The sequence below is a fragment of the Anomaloglossus baeobatrachus genome, chromosome 3 (genome assembly GCF_048569485.1).
Source record: "Anomaloglossus baeobatrachus isolate aAnoBae1 chromosome 3, aAnoBae1.hap1, whole genome shotgun sequence".
NCBI classification, from domain to species: domain Eukaryota; kingdom Metazoa; phylum Chordata; class Amphibia; order Anura; family Aromobatidae; genus Anomaloglossus; species Anomaloglossus baeobatrachus.
This window is the reverse complement of record NC_134355.1, coordinates 608880531-608902224: the sequence shown is the minus strand read 5'-3', so window position 1 is coordinate 608902224 and position 21694 is coordinate 608880531. Positions and strand designations below refer to the sequence as shown.

The 21694-nt window shown below is 46.3% G+C and overlaps 1 protein-coding gene across 1 annotated transcript in view; it reads right to left on the bottom strand.

Annotated features, from left to right (window-relative positions):
• The window catches only part of ALLC (allantoicase), a 90705-nt gene that overhangs the window by 58160 nt on the left and 10851 nt on the right, over nt 1-21694 (bottom strand). Inside the window, exons 2-3 of the mRNA XM_075338746.1 lie at nt 20650-20756; nt 11954-12004 (exon numbers count right to left, since the gene is read on the bottom strand). Coding sequence (XP_075194861.1) covers nt 11954-12004; nt 20650-20742 — 144 coding nt within the window. The 5' untranslated portion in view covers nt 20743-20756. The remainder of the gene's footprint in view (nt 1-11953; nt 12005-20649; nt 20757-21694) is intronic.

The following is a 21694-nucleotide window of genomic DNA, read 5'->3' as shown; positions in this document are numbered from 1 at the left end:
TTGAGTGAGGATTGTATCCGGCGGATTGGGAGGTGGGAGTCTTCCAGGTTTCGTTTGTACATTAGGCCTCACTTGGTCAGGTGAGGGTCAGGGGTGGGGGATTCCTGGTTTGTGTTTGATGCTGGTTTGTGGTAATTTTTCTTGTGCTGTTGCTGTTTTTATTCGTGGTTTTTGTATTTTGTAGGTCCGTGCCTTGTGTGGATCCTCGGGCACTCCTATGTGTATTGGGGAGCGTTGCGGGCGGATGTGCGTCGTGACGGTCGGCAGCTTGGAGTGTCGGTGTCGGAAGCCCGAGTAAAGTGGCTCGGAATTCGGGGCATGACTTGGGGTAGAGTGCGCCCAGAGGTGGCTTATTATAGCCGTATGGATCGTGACCCTGATGTGTTAATTTTGCACGTGGGTGGGAACGATTTGGGAGTAAGGTCGGCAAGGGAGTTGAAAAGGGACATAAAGCTGGACCTGTTACATTTGTGGAGGGCGTTCCCGGGCATAGTTATTGTGTGGTCGGACATCATAGCTCGGATGCAGTGGCGTTTTGGTAGGTCGGTGGACCGTATTAATAGGGCTCGGAGCAAGCTGAACCGGGCAATTGGTAGGTTTGTGGCGAGGAATGGAGGGTTGGTGGTACGGCATAGAGAATTGGAGGAGTCCACGGAGCAGTATCTGAGGAGAGATGGGGTTCATCTGACTGATGTGGGTCTGGATTTATGGATGTTGGGTTTGAGGGATGGCCTGGAGCAAGCACTAGGGGTGTGGGGGACCCGGGCCAAGTAAGGGTGTCACTTGGCCGGTCTGTGGCGGGGTGATAGGTCCGTCTGAGAGGTTGGGAGTACCGACAGTCGGTTTGTTGGTACGAAGTCGCTCAAGGGGAGTGGCTTCGGACTGGATGGGAACTTGTGGGCGGAGGGCCCGCAGGTTCTGGGTAGGGGTAATCAACGATGGAACGTTGTTACCCCTCACCTTGGGCCGGGTGGTCACGGCCGAGGTGGTCCTCTGGGCCGGTTTGGAGATTACGGCCGGGGGGTTAGGAATGATGGTTGGCCTCTCGGATGGATCTATCGGGGTTTCTGGTTATACGGGTATATAAGGTTAAGTTTAACAATTGAGTGGCATGTTGCGCCACGAGTTTTTGGTATACATATATACGTTTAAATAAAAACTGTGGCCATTCCTGCAATAAAGTCGTGGTTCTCCTCTTTATTTAGGTAGATTGGTATGGGGGTGTTAGCATGGTAACCTGCTTATCCCTTATAGATACGTCAAGAAGGGCAGTGAACCCCATAGGGGTGAACGGACCCCATGACGATCGGGAGGGTGCCAGGTTAGGAAGGGGTTAATTTGGTTTACATGGATAGGGGATATATGGGGCTATAGGATTGGTGGAAGGGAGCTGTAAGGGGATTGGGAGGGGAGCAAGGAAGGGGTGGGGAGTTTGGGGAGGTATAAGAGAGGGGGTGTACTGTTTACCTCCCCTTTTGTCGCCGGAAAGTTGTGTCCCACCCGCCCGCCCTGATATATGTATATGTATATGTTTATAAAAAAAAAAAAAAAAAATAATGATGAAAAGTGATGGTTTTTTCAAAAAAAAATAAAAAATTAAAAAAAAAAAAAAAAAAAAAAAAAAAAAAAGAACAAAGAAAAGAGGAATAAATGAGAATGCAAGGTTGATTTGCCAATTTTGTTGTTGTCACAGCGGGGTGATAGGTCCGTCTGAGAGGTTGGGAGTACCGACAGTCGGTTTGTTGGTACGAAGTCGCTCAAGGGGAGTGGCTTCGGACTGGATGGGAACTTGTGGGCGGAGGGCCCGCAGGTTCTGGGTAGGGGTAATCAACGATGGAACGTTGTTACCCCTCACCTTGGGCCGGGTGGTCACGGCCGAGGTGGTCCTCTGGGCCGGTTTGGAGGTTACGGCCGGGGGGTTAGGAATGATGGTTGGCCTCTCGGATGGATCTATCGGGGTTTCTGGTTATACGGGTATATATGTATAAGGTTAAGTTTAACAATTGAGTGGCATGTTGGGCCACGAGTTTTTGGTATACATATATACGTTTAAATAAAAACTGTGGCCATTCCTGCAATAAAGTCGTGGTTCTCGTCTTTATTTAGGTAGATTGGTATGGGGGTGTTAGCATGGTAACCTGCTTATCCCTTATAGATACGTCATGGAACTTGTAGGAACTGAACACAGGAAGTCAGAGGAGAGATTAACCCCATCAGAGCTGGAGCCAGCAATGAGCATGTGCTGCTAGTGCACAATAAAACCTAATTTTGCTGAAAAAACATAATAGATGTGTTGAGGGGCACATATTAGCAAGATTTATCAGAAAAAAAAAAATCAGTTTTGGTAACTGGACTTCTTTAAGAAATAATAATAAACCTAAAAGTTCACATCACCCCCGTTTTGCCCCATTGAAAATAAAACAATAACAAAATTCACATATTTGGTATCTCCGAGTTCAGAAATGCCCGAGCTATCAAAATATAAAACCAATAAATCTGATAGGTACACGGCGTAGCGAGAAAAAAATTCCAATTACACTTTTTAGCAATTTCACTGCACTTGCAATTTTTTTCCAGTACAGTATGGGGCAGAATGAATGGTGTTGTACAAAAGTACAACTCATTCTGCAAAAAAAAACAAGTCCTAATATGCCTATATTGACAGAAAAATAAAAAACTTATAACTCTTGGAAGAAAGGGAGGAAAAAAATAAAAATGGAAAATCACCCCTGGGTGAAGGGGTTAGTCTATGGTGGAGAAGTGAGCCATTGCCCTTTCGAAGCGCCTAGATAAAGGCTTCATAGAAGAGCTTAAAGAAAGCATACCTCTGAAACTTGAGTGAATAAATCTATTTAGATCACAGATCCACCCAGCAAGAACAGTAAGAGGGCAAATGAATCAGCAGCAGTAGGCCGGGAATATGTGGGGAGGGGGCTGGAAATGTGAGAAATTCAACATGTCTTTGTTGCAGGACAGGAGTGACACTCGGATAATAAAAAAGTATTGATAATGTTGGGGTGGCTAGAGGGGGCTGTAGTAGTCGTCTTCACAGGGGCTACTACAGCGCAGCCGGACCTTAACCCCTCAAACCGCGATCACCACTCCAGTGTAAAACAGTTCATTCATCCACAGAGTCAATAACTTGGACAAGGGTTTCTTTCCAAACTTTGCAACTTTATGTGGTAACTTCTGCACACTGTCATCATCATTATTATCCTGCACCCCGAGGGTGCTACTACTGACCCCAGTGGGGTTCCCTTTAGTCTTCACTACTTCTTGCCATTTTCCGGCCGACCGCTTTCCTGGCACCTGGGTCTCAGTAAGCACCGCTAGGCCCCTCATCCCCTGCTCTGACTTCGCCATCAGTGACAAGATCGTCCTCTGCTCACCCGTTGGCACCCACCCTATTATAGGGACACAATGACCGCCAGTTCGCTGCGGGGGAATCGTTGGGAATTCCTTGCAGGGAAGAGCTGCCACTCACACTGTCCGGACTACTACCCCCAGCGAACGTGATTATCTGTGGACCTTCTGTGAGTTTGACCCTGAGGGTCAGAACGAGTCAATATTTTTGGGCTACTTCTCACTTGCTCCTTCTTGGGGGATTTTCCTACCCTCTTCCTCCTGTTTGGCCCTTTTATAACCTGCCAACCCTCCAATAACTAACCCCTTCCTAACCAAGGAGTACCAGGGATGTGGTCATGTGGGCCAAGCTGCCACCTGGTGGCCACACCACATTCAACAATGGCTTTATTAAAGGGGTGGTTCACCCATTTTTTTTTTCCCCCAATGATTCTCACTTACCATTATATGCATCTTCTGCATTGGCTTCTGTTTCCATTTCTGGCACTGAGCGGCGCTATCCTGCACGCTCAGTGCCAGTCACATGACCCCCTGGAGCTGTGGCCGCCGGCATCCTCTGACGTCCCGGCATTTCCGTGCTCTCAAACTGGACGGGTACGTCACAGGATGCCGGCGCCACTCACATTGATTGACTGGGCTGTGGGCGGTGACTACCTGACGTCACATCCCAGCATCGAGGGGAGGAGCCGGAGGACGCCAGTGTGGAGCGGTGAAGGCAGAGCGCGCGCTACCAGCATTCAGCTGTGGGAGGTACGGGGCGCCAGTGTGGAGTACAGGGGGGGTTTCTCCAACTGAAATCCCCCCTGTCACGCAAGTATGTGATCACACTGTCCACCCGCCCGCTGTGCTCAGCTGTCAGGAGATCGGGCGGTGTCGGCAGTGTGATCATATACTCCCACCAGCAGCACAGGTGACCGGACGCGGAGTGAGTGTGTGTGTGTATGTCATACTCACCTGTCTGCAAGGTCCGGGTGCCATGCCTGCTTCCAGCCCCTGTCCCGGTCCCGCCGCTTCGGCTGTGTGCAGTCTCCCCGGGGCAGGACCTTGCTTGCAGGACCTGGCCGTGGATCACCTGATGCAGTCACCTGACGCATCAGCTGATCGTAGTCTCGCCGGCTTTTTCGCGCCCGGCCGGCTATCAGCTGATCCTGCTGTCAGGGGACTTCATCCCTGATTACCGGCAGCTGCTGCAGCGATGGGACAGGATCATACTCCTGTCCAATCGATCGCTCCAGGAGCTGCCGGTAATCACCACAGCACATAAGTGAGTATGTATTTTTTTTTTTTTTTTTTTGGCACTGATTGTATAATCGGCTTTTATACAATCAGCTGATGTGTGATGGAATTCAGGCACTTGATCCTGACACATCATCTGATCGCTTTGCCTTCCAGCAAACCGATCAGATGATATTGGATCCAGATTGGACGGCGCGGGACCCTGACCCAGGATTACTGCGGAGGGGGGTTTATTTCAATAAAGATGGAGTCACTAATTGTGTTGTGTTTTATTTCTAATAAAAATATTTTTCTGTGTGTTGTGTTTTTTTTTTTATCATTACTAGAAATTCATGGTGGCCATGTCTAATATTGGCGTGACACCATGAATTTCGGGCTTAGGGCTAGCTGATAATATACAGCTAGCCCTAACTCCATTATTACCCGGCTAGCCACCCGGCTTCAGGGCAGCTGGAAGAGTTGGATACAGCGCCAGAAGATGGCGCTTCTATGAAAGCGCCATTTTCTGGGGTGGCTGCGGACTGCAATTCGCAGTGGGGGTGCCCAGAAAGCTTGGGCACCCTTCACTGTGGATTCCAATCCCCAGCTGCCTAGTTGTACCCGGCTGGACACCAAAATTAGGCGAAGCTCACGTCATTTTTTTTTTAAATTATTTCATGAAATTCATGAAATAATTAAAAAAAAAAGGGCTTCTCTATATTTTTGGTTCCCAGCCGGGTACAAATAGGCAGCTGGGGGTTGGGGGCAGCCCGTACCTGCCTGCTGTACCCGGCTAGCATACAAAAATATGGCGAAGCCCATGTCATTTTTTTTTTCTTTTTGGGTAAAAAACTGCATACAGTCCTGGATGGAGGATGCTGAGCCTTGTAGTTCTGCAGCTTCTGTCTGCTCTCCTGCATACACTAGTGAATGGAGGATGCTGAGCCTTGTAGTCCTGCACCTGCTGTCTGCTCTCCTGCATACACTAGTGAATGGAGGATGCTGAGCCTTGTAGTCCTGCAGCTGCTGTCTGCTCTCCTGCATACACTAGTGAATGGAGGATGCTGAGCCTTGTAGTTCTGCAGCTGCTGTCTGCTCTCCTGCATACACTAGTGAATGGAGGATGCTGAACCTTGTAGTTCTGCAGCTGCTGTCTGCTCTACTGCATACACTAGTGAATGGAGGATGCTGAGCCTTGTAGTTCTGCAGCTGCTGTCTGCTCTCATGCATACACTAGTGAATGGAGGATTCTGAGCCTTGTAGTTCTGCAGCTGCTGTCTGCTCTCCTGCATACACTAGTGAATGGAGGATGCTGAGCCTTGTAGTTCTGCAGCTGCTGTCTGCTCTCCTGCATACAATGAACATTTTGAATAAGGAAATGACATCAGACCTTTTTTTTTTTTTTCATCAACAATCTTTAATGGCATTGTGCACTGATTAAAAACGCAGTGAGCAAAAACGCAGCAAAAAACGCACCAAATCGCAGCAAAAACGTGACATGCAGCACCGCAGGTGACAGAGCAGAGCAAGTTGGTGACATGCTGTGCCCTGACACATAGTGTGCTGCATGTCACTGTATCCACTCTGGGACTTGTTGTGCAGGTGAACGGATGCTACATGTCACTGTCTCCACTGTGGTACTTGTTCTGCAGGTGAGAGTGTATACAGTTGGTACTATGCAGCAGAAATCACAGAGTGGAGACAGATAGTGACATTTAGCATCCGGTCACCTGCACAAGTCCCAGAGTGGATACAGTTAGTGACATGTAGCATCCGGTCACCTGCACAACAAGTCCCAGAGGGGAGACAGATAGTGACATACAGCACACTATGTGTCAGAGCAGAGCATGTCACTGTCTCCACTCAGGGACTTGTTGTGCAGGTGAACGGATGATACATGTCACTAACTTGCTCCACTCAGTGACTTCTGCTGCATTGTTCCAACTGTATACACTCTCACCTGAACAAGTCTCAGAGTGGGGCAGTTATTGACATGTATCATCTGGTCACCTGCACAAGTCCCACAGTGGAGACAGATAGTGCCATGCATCATCCGGTCACCTGCACAACAAGTCCCAGAGTGGAGACAGATAGTGACATGCAGCACACTATGTGTCAGAGCAAAGCATGTCACTGTCTCCACTCAGGGACTTGTTGTGCAGGTGACCGGATGCTACATGTCACTGCCTCCACTCTGGGACTTGTTGTGCAGGTGACCGGATGATACATGTCACTAACTGCACCACTCTGTGATTTCTGCTGCATAAAATAAATGAAAAATATGATATGTACTTGACTGGACTTTTTAATTATACCTGTGTATGAAAATATTAACTGTTTTAATCAATGTCAACTAAAAAAAAAATATTATTAAACAGATAACATTATTAACAGTTAAAGGGGTATTCCCATGTCCAAGATCCACTACTACTATGTAGTAGATGTAATAATAAGAATATTAGCAAATATATCGCATTATAAATGTAGTGTAGCTCTCGTGATAAGCCATGTCACTTACCTCATGGGCAGGGGCATTCCAACGGCCTAGGCATCAATGGCAACGAACAGTATCAACTTTCACTATATGATTGGTTGTAACCATGGATACCTTAGAGTTAATCACTTCCACATCAGGTAAGATACATGGCTAATCATGAGATGTATACTACGTTTCAAATTGCATATATTTGCTAATATTATTATTATAACACCTCATACATATTGAGATAGGATCTTGGTGATGGGAATACCCCAAAACTAAAACAGACAAAGGAAAACAGAGACATGCTGGACAAGCCAATAGTCACTTCATTTGACTACGTACTTGTCTGTCCTCACAGCACTCACAATACACCAAGTGAGTATTTGACGTTACAGTAATGAACCTGTTATGCTACTGCAAGTCTGCTTTTTTCTAAGTTTCATCCACATTATGAATACACTATATCTGGCCACAAACTACATTTTGATAGAGCGTGGACCGCTAAAGTGAAGTGACCACGTGATTGCATGTATGCAAATTGCATATTTTTAATAACACCCTCTCCTCTCCCAACAACGGAAAATCCTCTGAAGCCGATAACTATGGGGTATTTTAGTGCAGACACCTGCTGGAAAAAACTTACTGGAACATGGCCGTAGTCTGGTATCTGCTAAAGCTGAAAACACATCAGTTTTTTGCTGAGCGGCACAATACGGCGCTTTGCAGAAAAAACGCAACCTTTTTTTTTTGCCGCCAGTTGCGTTTTTCTCCGCATAGACTTACATTAGCGCCGTATTGTGCCGCATGGCCTTGCGTTGTGTCCATTTTTTGCCGAATGCGGCATATTGAGCCCATGCGGCGGTCGGATGGAACGTTGCCTGGCACGTTTTTTTTGTGCGGCGAAAAAAACGCATGACGCCAGATCCGGCGCGAATTACAATGCAAGCCTATGGACGCCAGATGCGGCGTCCTGCGGCAAAAACTGCATCCGGCGGCCGAATGCGTTTTTTTTTTGCTCTGCGCATGCTCAGTATCAAGCCACATCCGTCAAACGGACAGGCCGCATGGAAAAACGTATGCAACAGATCCGTTTTTTTCGCCGCATCCGTTGCATAGGTTTTTGAGCCACACTGCAAAAACCGGATGTATGAAAGCAGCTTAAGCCATCACATTCCCGCTGAAAATCCTCATCAAATACCATGTGAACAGATCATTACTAGCAATTTTTTATTTTTTTTGGTGAAGGAAGTCCAGTTCTTAAAATGTCCAGTAATGTAGAATATTTCATGTGGCCCCGGTCAGCTGTATTTGATGCTGGATTATAGAAGTGGTCAGTAGAGGATTGTTCCAAAAAACATACAGATAGGGAATTTAGATTGTGAGCCCCAATGGGGACAGTGTTCCTGATGTATGTAAAGCGCTGCGGAATATGTTAGCGCTATATAAAAATAAAGATTTATTTTTTATTGTTCAGTGTTTGTATACTATTAGCGAAGGTCCCCAAAAACATTAAAGTTGTCAAAACTTGCTGGATCTGCCCACAATGTAACATGTGGGAGAAAAAAAATAGTATTCGGCATGTTGGCCTGTCTAAGTGTTACTATGTATGGGGGAATCCAGAATGATTGCTTTTGGCCGAATGATCCAACGGCCACTTAAATGACCTCATGACGGATAGTAGCGATATTTATGGGTTATCTTCCAATAAGTGCAGGTGCTACAAGGTTTCTGCTTTTCATTTGTGTGGGAGAAGTTGAATGTCTGCTGGTGCGTGCCCACGATCAGTGTTTGCAGCGTTTTGGATGCGGCATTCTTCAGCTGTGTCCAAAACGCTGCATTGTACAGTACAAGCACAGTGGAGGGATTTCTAGAAATCCTGTGCCCGCTGTGCTTGTTTTTTCCGCAGCAAACCCTGATCTGCGGTACGTCTTTCCAGACTGCAGCATGTCAGTTGTTTATCGCGCATTCGCCTGTGTCCTCCGTAGGGAGAACACAAGTGAGAGACTTCAGCGCCCTGAACCCTGATCATGGGCACATACCCTTAGGCTCGTGTACACAGAACACCCTACATACAGCCCGGTGTGCCCATCATTCCCTTTTTCTTTGTGTGCCTTTTCTATTCTGATCACCACCACCTATATATACCTCTGTAGGAGCCCTGACTTAAGGCCGCTTTACACGCAGCGACATCACTAACGAGATATCACTGGGGTCACGGAATTTGTGACGCACATCCGGCCTCGTTAGCAACGTCGTTGCGTGTGACACTTACAAGCGACCGCTAACGATCCCAAATACTCACCAAATCATTGATTGATTGTTGACACGTCGTTCATTTTCCAAATATCGTTGCTCATTTGGTTGTTCGTTGTTCCTGTCGTTCCATCGCTACGTGTGACACCCCGGGACCGACGAACAACACCGTCCCTGCGTCCTCTGGTAACGAGGTGGGCGTGACTTTCATGCGGCTGCTCTTTGCCCCTCCGCTTCTATTGGACGGCTGCCGTGTGACGCCGCACGAACCGCCCCCTTAGAAAGGATGTTGTTCACCATCCACAGCGACGTCGTTAGGAAGGTAAGTTCGTGTGACGCGTTCCTGCGATATTGTTCGCTACAGGCAGCGATTTGCCTGTGACGCACGAACGATGGGGGTGGGTGCTATCCCTAGCGACATGCGATGTCGCAGCGTGTAAAGCGGCCTTTACTATGACCATACCACCTCCCCAGAGAAGTACCAATCTTGGTGTTGGTGTAGCAATGTGCCAAATCACAAATTCCCGCAGTGCTCCGCTATATGTATCTGCTTCTGCTTCCGTACCTTGTGTTCTTTTCTCTCGCCTGCTGATATCTGAACATTTCTGTGAATGGCCACCGGATGGAAAGCTCCAGCCTTGATGATATACAATCAGGTCAGAGCATGATTGGAGCAGAGAAGGGGGTCAGCGTCTGCCTGCTGCGCTCTGGTCCAGCCTCAGAGTAGTAATTGCTTTCCGTCCTCACCACACTATATGGTCACGGTCTGGAAGTAGTAGACGTCTTAGGCTGCTTTCACACATCCAGTTTTGCAGTGCGGCTCGAAAACCTATGCAACGGATGCGGCGAAAAAAATTGTACTGTATGCAGTTTTTTGCCAAAAAAGAGAAAAAAAAAATGACGTGGGCTTCGCCATATTTTGTATGCATGCCGGGTACAGCAGGCAGGTACGGGCTGCCCCCAACCCCCAGCTGCCTATTTGTACCCGGCTGGGAACCAAAAATATAGAGAAGCCCTTTTTTTTTTAATTACTTCATGAATTTCATGAAATAATTTTTAAAAAAAATGACGTGAGCTTCGCCCAATTTTTGAGTCCAGCCGGGTACAACTAGGCAGCTGGGGATTGGAATCCACAGTGAAGGGTGCCCAAGCTTTCTGGGCACCCCCACTGCGAATTGCAGTCCGCAGCCACCCCAGAAAATGGCGCTTTCATAGAAGCGCCATCTTCTGGCGCTGTATCCAACTCTTCCAGCTGCCCTGAAGCCGGGTGGCTAGCCGGGTAATAATGGAGTTAGGGCTAGCTGCATATTATCAGCTAGCCCTAAGCCCGAAATTCATGGTGTCACGCCAATATTAGACATGGCCACCATGAATTTCTAGTAATGATAAAAAAAAAAACACAACACACAGAAAAATATTTTTATTAGAAATAAAACACAACACAATTAGTGACTCCATCTTTATTGAAATAAACCCCCCTCCACAGTAATCCTGGGTCAGGGTCCCGCGCCGTCCAATCAGGATCCAATATCATCTGATCGGTTTGCTGGAAGGCAAAGCGATCAGATGATGTGTCAGGATCAAGTGCCTGAATCCCATCACACATCAGCTGATTGTATAAAAGCCGGTTATACAATCAGCTGATGCATCAGTGCCAAAAAAAAAAAAAAAAAATACATACTCACTTATGTGCTGTGGTGATTACCGGCAGCTCCTGGAGCGATCGATTGGACAGGAGTATGATCCCGTCCGATCGCTGCAGGAGCGGCCGGTAATCAGCTGATGAAGTCCCCTGACAGCAGGATCAGCTGATAGCCGGCCGGACACGAAAAAGCCGGCGAGACTACGATCAGCTGATGCGTTAGGTGACTGCATCAGGTGATCCACGGCCAGGTCCTGCAAGCAAGATCCTGCCCCGGGGAGACTGCACACAGCCAGAGCGACGGTACCGAGACAGGGGCTGGAAGCAGGCATGGCACCCGGACCCTGCAGACAGGTGAGTATGACATACACATACACACTCACTCACACACTGTATATATACACACACACTGTATATTCACACACACTGTATATTCACACACACACTGTATATACGCGCACACACTGTATATTCACACACACACTGTATATACGCGCGCACACACTTTCTTCCCCTGGCTGTGCAGAGCTGCTGTCTCTGTGTAATTGCTCTCAGTGCACATCCACTGGGAAGAGGCAGGGAGGAGGGTTTGGGTGGGAGCAGAGTGGGTGTATTAGACACAATGGGTGTGTTAGATAAGCCAGACACCGCCCTAGAGCCACAAAGAATTCTGGGACTTGTAGGAACTGAACACAGGAAGTCAGTCAGAGGAGAGATTAACCCCATCAGAGCTGGAGCCAGCAATGACCGTGTGCTGCTAGTGCACAATGAAAGGTAATTTTGCTGAAAAAACATAATAGATGTGTTGAGGGGCACATATTAGCAAGATTTATCAGAAAAAAAACCAAACAGTTTTGGTAACTGGACAACTTCTTTAAACACAAACACATAACTGCATCTGTCACCTCTGCGAGGGTGGCAGGACCTTGTACTCCCCACAATAATTTATTACTTTACATTAACAAATCATACAAACAAATACTAAACTAAGACTTTACCTTTAATAGATTTTCTGCAGCAGCAAACCAGTCATCAGTAGCGAATAAGACCTGCAAAAATAGATGTATGATGTCTGGACATGCACTCTTGGAAGGGTCAGCAGTGATAATACAGTAATGTACTTGAAAGCATTAATAACATGAAGAAAAATTGTATTTGAAATTTTACAATAAGATTCTATTATTGTTCTCTTAGTATTACTCATTAATATGCTGTCCACTTAATGGCAAATTGTTGAAGAAATCATCTACAAGTTCACGGGTAACTCAAGTTCAAGAGTACAGCGAGTTAATCTTTTACTTTATTTTCCTGCGTTTGCTGCTTTTTTAGATCACCGCACAGAAACATGTTTACCCTTCTGTTTACGAAGGATATTCTGTACTAGTTAGATTTCTTACCAGCAAAGGACCATAACATTACTAGTTTTAGAAGAACTTTTAAATGTTAACAGGTATGAAAATTTACACTCTGTGATTTCTGTTAACATGGGCTTTAAAATGTAAAATGTAAATTGATCTTCCAGCACTAACTAAATGGACTCAGACAGATGGGTTCCAAATGTATGAAGTAGTGAAACAAGACTCATGCTGTACCTCCAAAAATTACATTCAGAAAAAATATGGAACTGGATTTGTGCCACGTGAACAGTGACATACTTAATTTTTTATCACGAAATATCATAAAGTAATTGACACAAGATAGTGCCACTCTGTCACACTATTAAAGGAAATCTGTCACAAGGTTTATGTTACTTCATCCAAGAGCAGCATAATGTAGGAAAAGAGACCCTGATTCCAGCAAAGTATCACTTAGTTTAGTGGGTAGAGCAGTTGTGACGGTTGCAGTCACTGAAGGGCGGAGAGCCTTCGAAAGTGGACCCACTTGGCCGTACATTGGACTCCCGTGGAGGAGATAACCTCGAGCTAACCCCTATACAGGGATTGTCAGGTGTGACGCCCCCGTGCCAGCAGCCACCGCTGCTCAGATCCGGGCCTTCTGTGAGTGACTCGAGGGTCTCCGGACCCGGGGGTCTCGTGGACACGCCGAATGAAAAGGGGAGGGACGTAGATGTACGGGCTAGGCCATATTAAGTTCGTGACGCCACCCACGGTGTGTAGTGAGGTGGGACACCACCGCTGCTGTTGTGGGAACCAAGGGGAGATGTAGTGGCAGCTAGATGTTGACCCCTCCGTGGGTAGGGATGGTTGCTCCGGGACCCAATGTCTTCGTGCAGGGTATAGCGACGGCAAGGGCTGGCGTGCCCGAGCAAGCAGGGGGATGTTTGGTTACTCACAGTAAATGAATCACATGAGTCTTTTGGTAAACCAAGGTGCTGGTGGCCGCCCGCCGCGGCAGCCGGTTGCATTCAGGTCCCCCATCCGGGCTCGTGGTCACTGTCCTTTTCCTCTGCACTGATTTTGTGTAAGGGGGACTGCCTGGTCTGGAACTCAGGAGTCCGCTCCTGGCTGGATGTGGCCTAAGGAGCCGTGCCCCCAGACGCTGGCCCGTGGGATCTATGGGCCCTGGCGGTGGCCTCCTATCCTTATCGGTGGGCTGTTGTCTTCTATTAGGGACTTTGGATGGGACAGGACCTATAATCCTGGCCTCAATCAGTTAATTAGCTAGGCCGCTAGTTTTGGTCCTGGCTTCTGGGTCCAAGTACCCCCTCTGTGCTACGGTTTCCAGGTCAGTTCCCCGTGTCAGTACCGGCGGGCTACAACCCTGTCCCGGTCCACCTTGGTTCTGCCGAGCCGTCTTCCCGTCTCCTGCTGACGGCGACCACCGTCTGCCTCCTAGCCAAGGCACCAGGGCTCTAACCCTGGCTCCGTTCAACTTGAACTTCCTCTGCTGGAGCTACACCTAGCTCCAGCCAACGCTCCTCTCCACTCGAACTCCAAAACTGAACTACTGCTTAACTGCTTGCTTTCCCACCCTGGACTGTCTAGACCCCTGGGTGGGCGTGTCCAACCACCTGGTCCCGCCCACTGGTGTGTCCGTCTTTCCCTAAGGGGGGGTGACTAGGGTTTTCTAGGGTTTTAGGTTGGCTGTGTGTTTCCTAGGTGAGGGAAGGTGTTATGCGGGAGCCTATCTGTGACTACCTGGTTTTGCCAGGGCGTCACACAGGCGCAGCCCCAGAGGGCCTAAATGCACAGCAGCCAGGACCAATGGAGTCAGCTCAGATGGACTAAAGAATCTCTAAAGTCCGGTATGGATGTGCTCGGACATAGCAGCACAAAGGTAGCGACTCAGACGTGGTAGCACAGAGGTGGTGACTCAGAGGAGATAGCACGGAGGTGGTAACTCAGATGAGACAGCACGGAGGTGGTAACTCAGATGTGACAGCAGAGAGGTGGTGGAAGTAGCAGGCTCGGGTAATAAGATGCCAGTCCTTTAAGAAAGGGAGTGTGGCGCATGCACCCTTTGGGCACTCACAGAGGGCCTGTGTGTGGCTTGGAAGCATGAAGAGGCTGTGGCAGGCCCCAGGGCAGGAACGGGATGCCTGGGATCGCTGGACTGATGAGAACGACGCCCCCGCCGAGGCATGGGGGCGGAGACGTGCGGGAGTGCAGCGCCAGGACTGGGAGCAGGCGCTACAGTGACACAGTTTTTAGATGTAGCATGTATCAGAGCTTAAACAGCTAACCTCGCCCACACCCCCTGATTAGCAACTATCTGTGTACATTGTATATTGACAGTAAGCTGCTAATCAGTGCTGGGGGTGTGGCTGGACTAGGAAGCAGTGATAATTATCTGCTGATAAAACGCTCATTGTATTGAAAGAACAGACCCCAGCCTAATAAGTGACACATTGTCACACTAATGTGTGTGGACTCAATTTGCCACAACCCGGCTTACCCTGAATGGGTTTGACTGAGTATATGCATACCGGATCTCACCTGAGTCTCTGATGGTCAAAATGGCCTGGGGTGCTGGTAGACAGCAGGTACCACTCCAGGGCAGCCCTCAGTATTGCAGCAGCTGACCAGAGGGTCAGGAAAGAGGGTAAGGGTAAGTGTGCAGGACAGAGTGGGATCAACAAACAGGAATCAGTATTGGAGACTGGCGGGGACAGTGTTTGAGGAATCAGCAGGAATCGTTACTGCAGATTGAATCTGATTGCTCAGGCCCCTCCCTACTGGGAAAAGTGCCTTAAATTAACAGATCCAAAAACAGAATCAGAAGAATAATGTGGTTATAAATGCGCTGCTGTGGAAAGATGAAATAGCCAATGCACTAGATCTAGAAGAAAGGTGGTTTATTTCAACATGTTTCAAAGTGATCCTCACTTCTTCCTCAGTAATGCCACCAGGATCATTTTGAAACACATTGAAATAAACTACCTTTCATCCACATCCAGTGCTATGGCTATTTCATCGCAACAAAGCAGCGCAGAGATAACTACATAATTCTTCTGGTTCCATTTTTGGATCTTTTCTAGCCTTAGGGCTCGTGGTTTCTGCGGCAACTGTTTTACAGGCTCTGTTCTGGGTTGTGTTGAACACAACCACACAGGGTGAATGAGCACTTCACTTGTTTTATTTTCAGATTTACCGGGTAAGACCCTACTGCGCTCGTTTTGTCCACAGTTTATCTCATTAAATACACAGAGACACATTTTAGGATGCGCAAGCTGTAACTTTAAGAGGCTAGCAGTGCACCTACACTTGACCTAAGGATCCTGTCAGGAAACCTATATGATATGTGCTGACCCTGGGACTGAGAAAGCTCAACGAATGGGTCAGGCAAGAGGAACGGAGAGGACATGTATGGCCATCTCTGGAGGAGAAAATGTCAGCATCCCTGCCAGGAGGATACAGGGATGCCAACGTTACAGTATATCCCTCCTATATCCCCTCTTTTGCAGGCCCAAAAAGTTGTTCAGAAGAAGGAGTGCATGAATGTTCTCCTTGGCTTTTCACGACCTCTCGTCATGACCAAATCCTTTCGAGTCAACCAGGAATAGGGTTTTTCCTTTAACTCTCTTAATAGCCAAGATATATTCCACTTCAAAGACATCTTCAGAGCAGACAGGCATAGGCATGGAGCAAGGATCCTTGAAGAAGCGGCACATGATGACTGGCTTGAGTAGAGATACATGAAATGAATTGGTCCCATGTAAAGAGGCAGGAAGCTTTAAGTTATAGGACACGATGCTGATCAGCCTGTTGACTTCGAAGGGACTGATGAAGTGGGGACCTAATAAGATGGAACCTTGAGACAAATATATTTTGAGGGGAGCCACACTTTATCCGCTGGATGGGAATAAGGTGGTTTTATGCTCCTCAGCATGTTTTTTTATCTGCTCGAAATATCTCAACAGGGTGGTCTTAGTGTCCTCCCAGATTTTAGTGAAATCCTTAGTGAGACTGTCTGCTGACACAGGAAGAGGGATGCTAGGCTGTTGACCATAGAAAATAAAAAAGGTGATTTCACAGAAGCCTCGCTTAGGTGATTATTGTACGAGAATTCCACCCATTGCAATAACTTGACCAAGTCATCCTTGTGCACATTCGTGAAATGCGCAGAAAATGTTTCAGAATCTGGTTCATCTGCTCCACCTGGCTTGTGAATTATGGGTAGTATGTGGATGAGGAATCCAAGAACACATTCAGAAGTCTACAAGTTGCTCTCCAGATGTTAGGCATTAACTGAACACCCCTGTGCAACACAATGTAAAGTGGGAATCCATGGAGGTAGAAGATATATTGGATGAACTCTTTTGTTAGCACAAAAGCTGATGGAAGGTCAGGCAGCGGAGTAAAGTATGCCATTTTCGAAAAGCGGTTTATCACCATCCAGATGACAGAGCACTCAGAGGACACTGGATGTTCCATAATAAAATTCAAAGCTATGTGCTGCCAGGGAGCCATAGGAACTGTAATTGGAAAAATCAGTCCAGACGGTCGTTGCTTGAGAGTCTTGCTCCATGCGCATGAGGGGTAAGCAGAAACAAATTCCAGAATGCCACTCCCTGCCTCACTGTTTATAGTAGCAATTTGCATTAACTCTAAATCATTATGGACAGTGATCAGATGAACTGCAAAAAATTGCAACATCGTTTCTTGCCATGAAAATTAACTTAATCACAAAAACTATTTCCACTGAATTTGAGCCCTACCACAAAAGGACCTGTTTACATAATTTCAATGATTTTCTCATTGGGTCAGGAAAAAATGCTAACCAGGACAATGCCGATATCACTCTGTCACATTGACTGAATTATAAGAATAGATTGCTTGCTTTAAAAGAGTATATACACTTGAAAACATTGTCTTCTTCAATTAACCTTCGTTGACCAAGAAAAAAAAAGTCATCATTGCTTTGCATCAAACTAGCTCTACAAGCAAAGACACTGCTGCTTCCAAGATTGCCCCTAAATCAACCATTTTTTGGATCATCAAGAATTTCAAAGTGAAAAGTTAATTTGCTGTGAAGAAGGCTTCAGGGCACCCATTTATCCATTATAGTCCAACAAGTGCCAGGCCCATCTACTAAGGATAATTAAGGTATAGGATCTGTTCAATACCAGTGCAGAGCTTGCTCAGGAATGGCTGTAGGCAGGTGTCATTGCATGTGCACGCAGAGTGAGCTGAAGGCTTTTGGAGGCTGACGAAGTGTCAAGAGAAGGAGAAATGAAGTATTTTGCAGGAAGTATTGTTTTGACTGGTGAGTACTGAGGTAAAGCAATTTTATCTGATGAAGCCCATTTCAAACTGTTTGGGACATCTGTGGGTGCTACCATGAGTCCTGTGTCATGCTAACAGTAAAGCATCCTGAGACCATTAATGTGTGGGGGCTATTCATGCACAGATGGGGCTCACTCACAATTCTGCCTAAGAACACCTCCAGGAATAAAGAATGGTATCTTAATATCCTCCGAGAACAACTTCTTCTAGGAATACAGCAGCACGTTGGTAGTGAACATTGTTTTTCCACATGATAATGTACCATGTCACAAGTCAAAAGTGATAACTAAGAGCCTCGGTAAACAAAACAATGAAAGGTTGGGTTCATGGTTATAAAATTCCCTAGATTTCAATCCCATTGAGAACCTATGGTTAATCCACAAAAAGCAGAAATAAACCCCTGAGATGATTATAAACTCCATGCAACATAGCAGACAATGAGGAGGCTGTGATGACTGAACCAACAATGGTTTATTAATATATACAAATCAAGGATTAGCACTTTAAATCTGAGATATTGGTATAGCACAAGTAACAGTACTAAATCAAATTATTCCACAGTGGATTAATCAGCAGAACAAATATACGGAATGCAATCACAGTATTCTCTACACGATATAATTACCTAGTATTATTCTTACCACTAACTGTTACCGTCGGCGTTAGCATACACTAGATTTCTCTAGCAGGGAAACGTCAGTGTTATTCTATTCGTTACTGTCATTTACGTATCAACAATAAACAATACTATACAGTGTACAGGCCCTAGCAGGGTCGGAGGCCCTACTAGCTAAGCTGCAAGTCCAAATTGGGGGATCTCTACACACCCTCCACTGGCTGGTTGCCTTCGTACTCTGAAGCAAAGCCTAAGTCCACACTCAATAGCATATCTCTGTGCAGGAAAAATCTGCCCGTGGAAACGATCTTCTGTTACAGCCGGCTCTTCTCTTGAGTCTAGTTCAGATCAGGTCACAGTCTTCTACTAGTGCTGATCATGGGTTTTCCACTGGCACAGGTCACAGTCTTCTACAGGCACAGGTTATGGTCTTCTGCTGGCACAGACCATGGTCTTCTATTGACAAAAGTCACGATCTTCTACTGGTACAGGTCACGGTCTTCTACTGGTGCAGGTCATGGTCTTTCACTGGTGCAGATCACGGTTTTCTACTGAAACAGGTCACAATCTTCTACTGGCACAGGTCACGGTCTTCCTCTCTGCTCAAGTCACAGAGGTTCCTCTCAGCTCAGGTCAACAATCTTCCTGGTGCAGGTTTTGGTGCCAACTCCTTCTCTTCTTGGCCAGGCCAAGTCTTTTTATATTTAGTAACTGCGACACAACTGTCACCTGATCTCGTGTCATTTCTTATCATTTCCCTCTAGGAGACTGACGATTCACTTTTCAGTTCCGGCTGTTCTTACAATTTCTGGCCACTAGATGGTGATGTTTACTTATTTAATCTTCAGAGAACCTCGAGTCCCTTAGGCTGCTTTCACACTTGCATTGAACAGCTTCCGTTGCTATCCACCGCCTTGAGGAATTAAGGTAACCGTTGCAGGAAACCGTTTTCTTCCTCATAGACTTCTATTAGCTATGGATAGCAACGGATGGCCTTGTATTGCATCCATCAGCCGACGCTGCGTTGCATCCGACTGGCGGATGGAACGCTGCATGAACCGTTTTTCTGCTCTTGGTGGAGTGTCAAAAAAACGCAACCTGCAGGATTCCGTCGGCGTCCGTCGTTTTTATAATGGACACCTATGGTAACAGATTCCGTCAGAATCCGTCATTTGACAGATTCCATTAACGCATCCGTCTTTACACAACTGCGCATGCACAGATGTGTAAAGTTAAGGAAAAAAAACTATAACGGATTGCGATATTTTGTACGATCCGTTGCATCCGTTGTGCCACTATATGCAACGCATCCGTTTCTTCTGTCACACAACGCAATGCAACGGATGCCGTTCAACGCAAGTGTGAAAGCGCCCTTACAGTTGAGACAAGCACGGGTCATCACTTATCAGTTAGAATTTAGTCTATAAGCCGAAATTCAGATGCCAGGGTGAAGGGCAGAAGTCTTAAAAAAATAAATGTAAATATTGAGACTTTGTATAAACTTGATGTATTTGTCAATAAAAGATTAAAAACGTATGAAATATTTGAGTGAAACAAAATTTGTGTCATTTCATTTAGAAAGGTTGTTTTATGAAGCTAAAGCCTGCTTTACACGGGACGACCGATTGTGCGATTTCACAATCGATCGTACCCGCTCCCGTCATTTTTGCGTCACGGGCAAATCGCTGCCCGTGGCGCACAAACTCGTTTAACCCCCGTCACACGTACTTACTTTCCGGACTACCTCGCTGTGGGCGACGAACGTCCACTTCCTGCCTTCCGGCGTCACAGCGATGTCACACGGCAGGCGGCCAATAGAAGCGGTGGGGCGGAGATGAGCGGGATGTAAACATCCCGCCCACCTCCTTCCTTCCATTAGGCCGGCGGGTGCCGTGGGACGCAGGTACGCTGTGTTCATCGTTCCCGTGGTGTCACACGGAGCAACGTGTGACGCCACGGAAACGATGAACAACCTGCACCCTTGAAAATAAACGAGATTATGAAAGTTAACGACGAGTACACGACTCACGCTTTGTGAGCGATACTGCGTCGCTCAGAGGTGTCACACGAGACGACGTTGTGCGCTATGCCGGATGTGTGTCACGAAAACTGTGACCCTGACGACATATCGCACAATCTATCGTCTCGTGTAAAGCCCGCATTAGCCAAAGTCATGTGCTTCTCAATTAATTTGACATTTCTTAATCCAGAGCACCATTATGAAGACTAGCATGCAAAACACGTCTTGATCGAGTCTTTATGAATCAGAGTTTATTACTATAAATTTACAATCTACCTGTTTCCTCTGGAAAGTCAGTATTTTTAGTTACTGACTTCTTTGATCACCTCTTTAAATACTTGCACATGAAGCTTGGCGTTCATTGTTATTTACCTTTCCTCCAACACTCTCGCAGGCCAGGTTATTCATCTGTACAAATTCTGGAGCAGGTTGTTCACCTCTATGTTCTCGTGTTGATGAAGACATGTTACAGGTTCTAACTATGTAAAGAAAACAGTGAAATCATCCTTTAAATAAAGAGCAATGAAATCAAGCACTGGGAAATGGAAAATGGCTGGGCTCTATGTACTTTATTTGTTAAAGGGAATCTGTCACCAGGTTATTGCTACTTCATCTGAGAGCAGCATAATGTAAAAAAAGGGACCCTGACTTCAATGATATATCACTTTGTTTACTGGGTGCAGCAGTTGGGACACAGTCAGAGATCTTAGATGTAGCATTGTAGCAGAGCTCAGAAAGATAACCACACCCACACTGCAGGTTTCTATGTACACTGTGTAGTGGCAATGAGCTGTTTATCAGAGGAGGGGGCATGGATGGTATAGCAGGCATGTGATAGTCCAGCACTGATAATATCCTGGTGATAAAACATTCATTATATGAAAACAAAAGCACACAGCCTAATAAGTGACAAATCCCTGAATTTTGTAACTCAACCTTCATCATTTCATTTGATAGCTGGAATAATTTGGCACATTTCTTCAGGACCCCGTCAATTTTCCTCCCACCACTAGAGCAACGTGAAAGCCGATGACTTGCCATGGCAAACAGAGGCCTGCTGTAATCTCACTTCACTGCCATCTTTGTACTCCTGTGAATGTCAGCCAGTTTCTACAAAAAGTGGTCAATTGATCAGTGATCAGAGTAAAAGACAAAGTGTTGTAAAAAAAAAATTAAAAATTATTTAAAAAAATAAATAAATGTAAAATGCAAAAAATGAAAAAAAAAAATTAAGTGCGTATTTGGTGCCGCTGTGTGCGTAATATTCCAATCTATGAAACTATAAACCTGCCAAAATGTCATTTTATTTTGTTAGCTGCAAATCACCCAAAATGCAATAAAATGGCATCCTTTTCAAGCGAATTGCAAGAGCTAAAAAAAAAAGGACAAAAAGAATGAACATACGCACTTGTGGCGC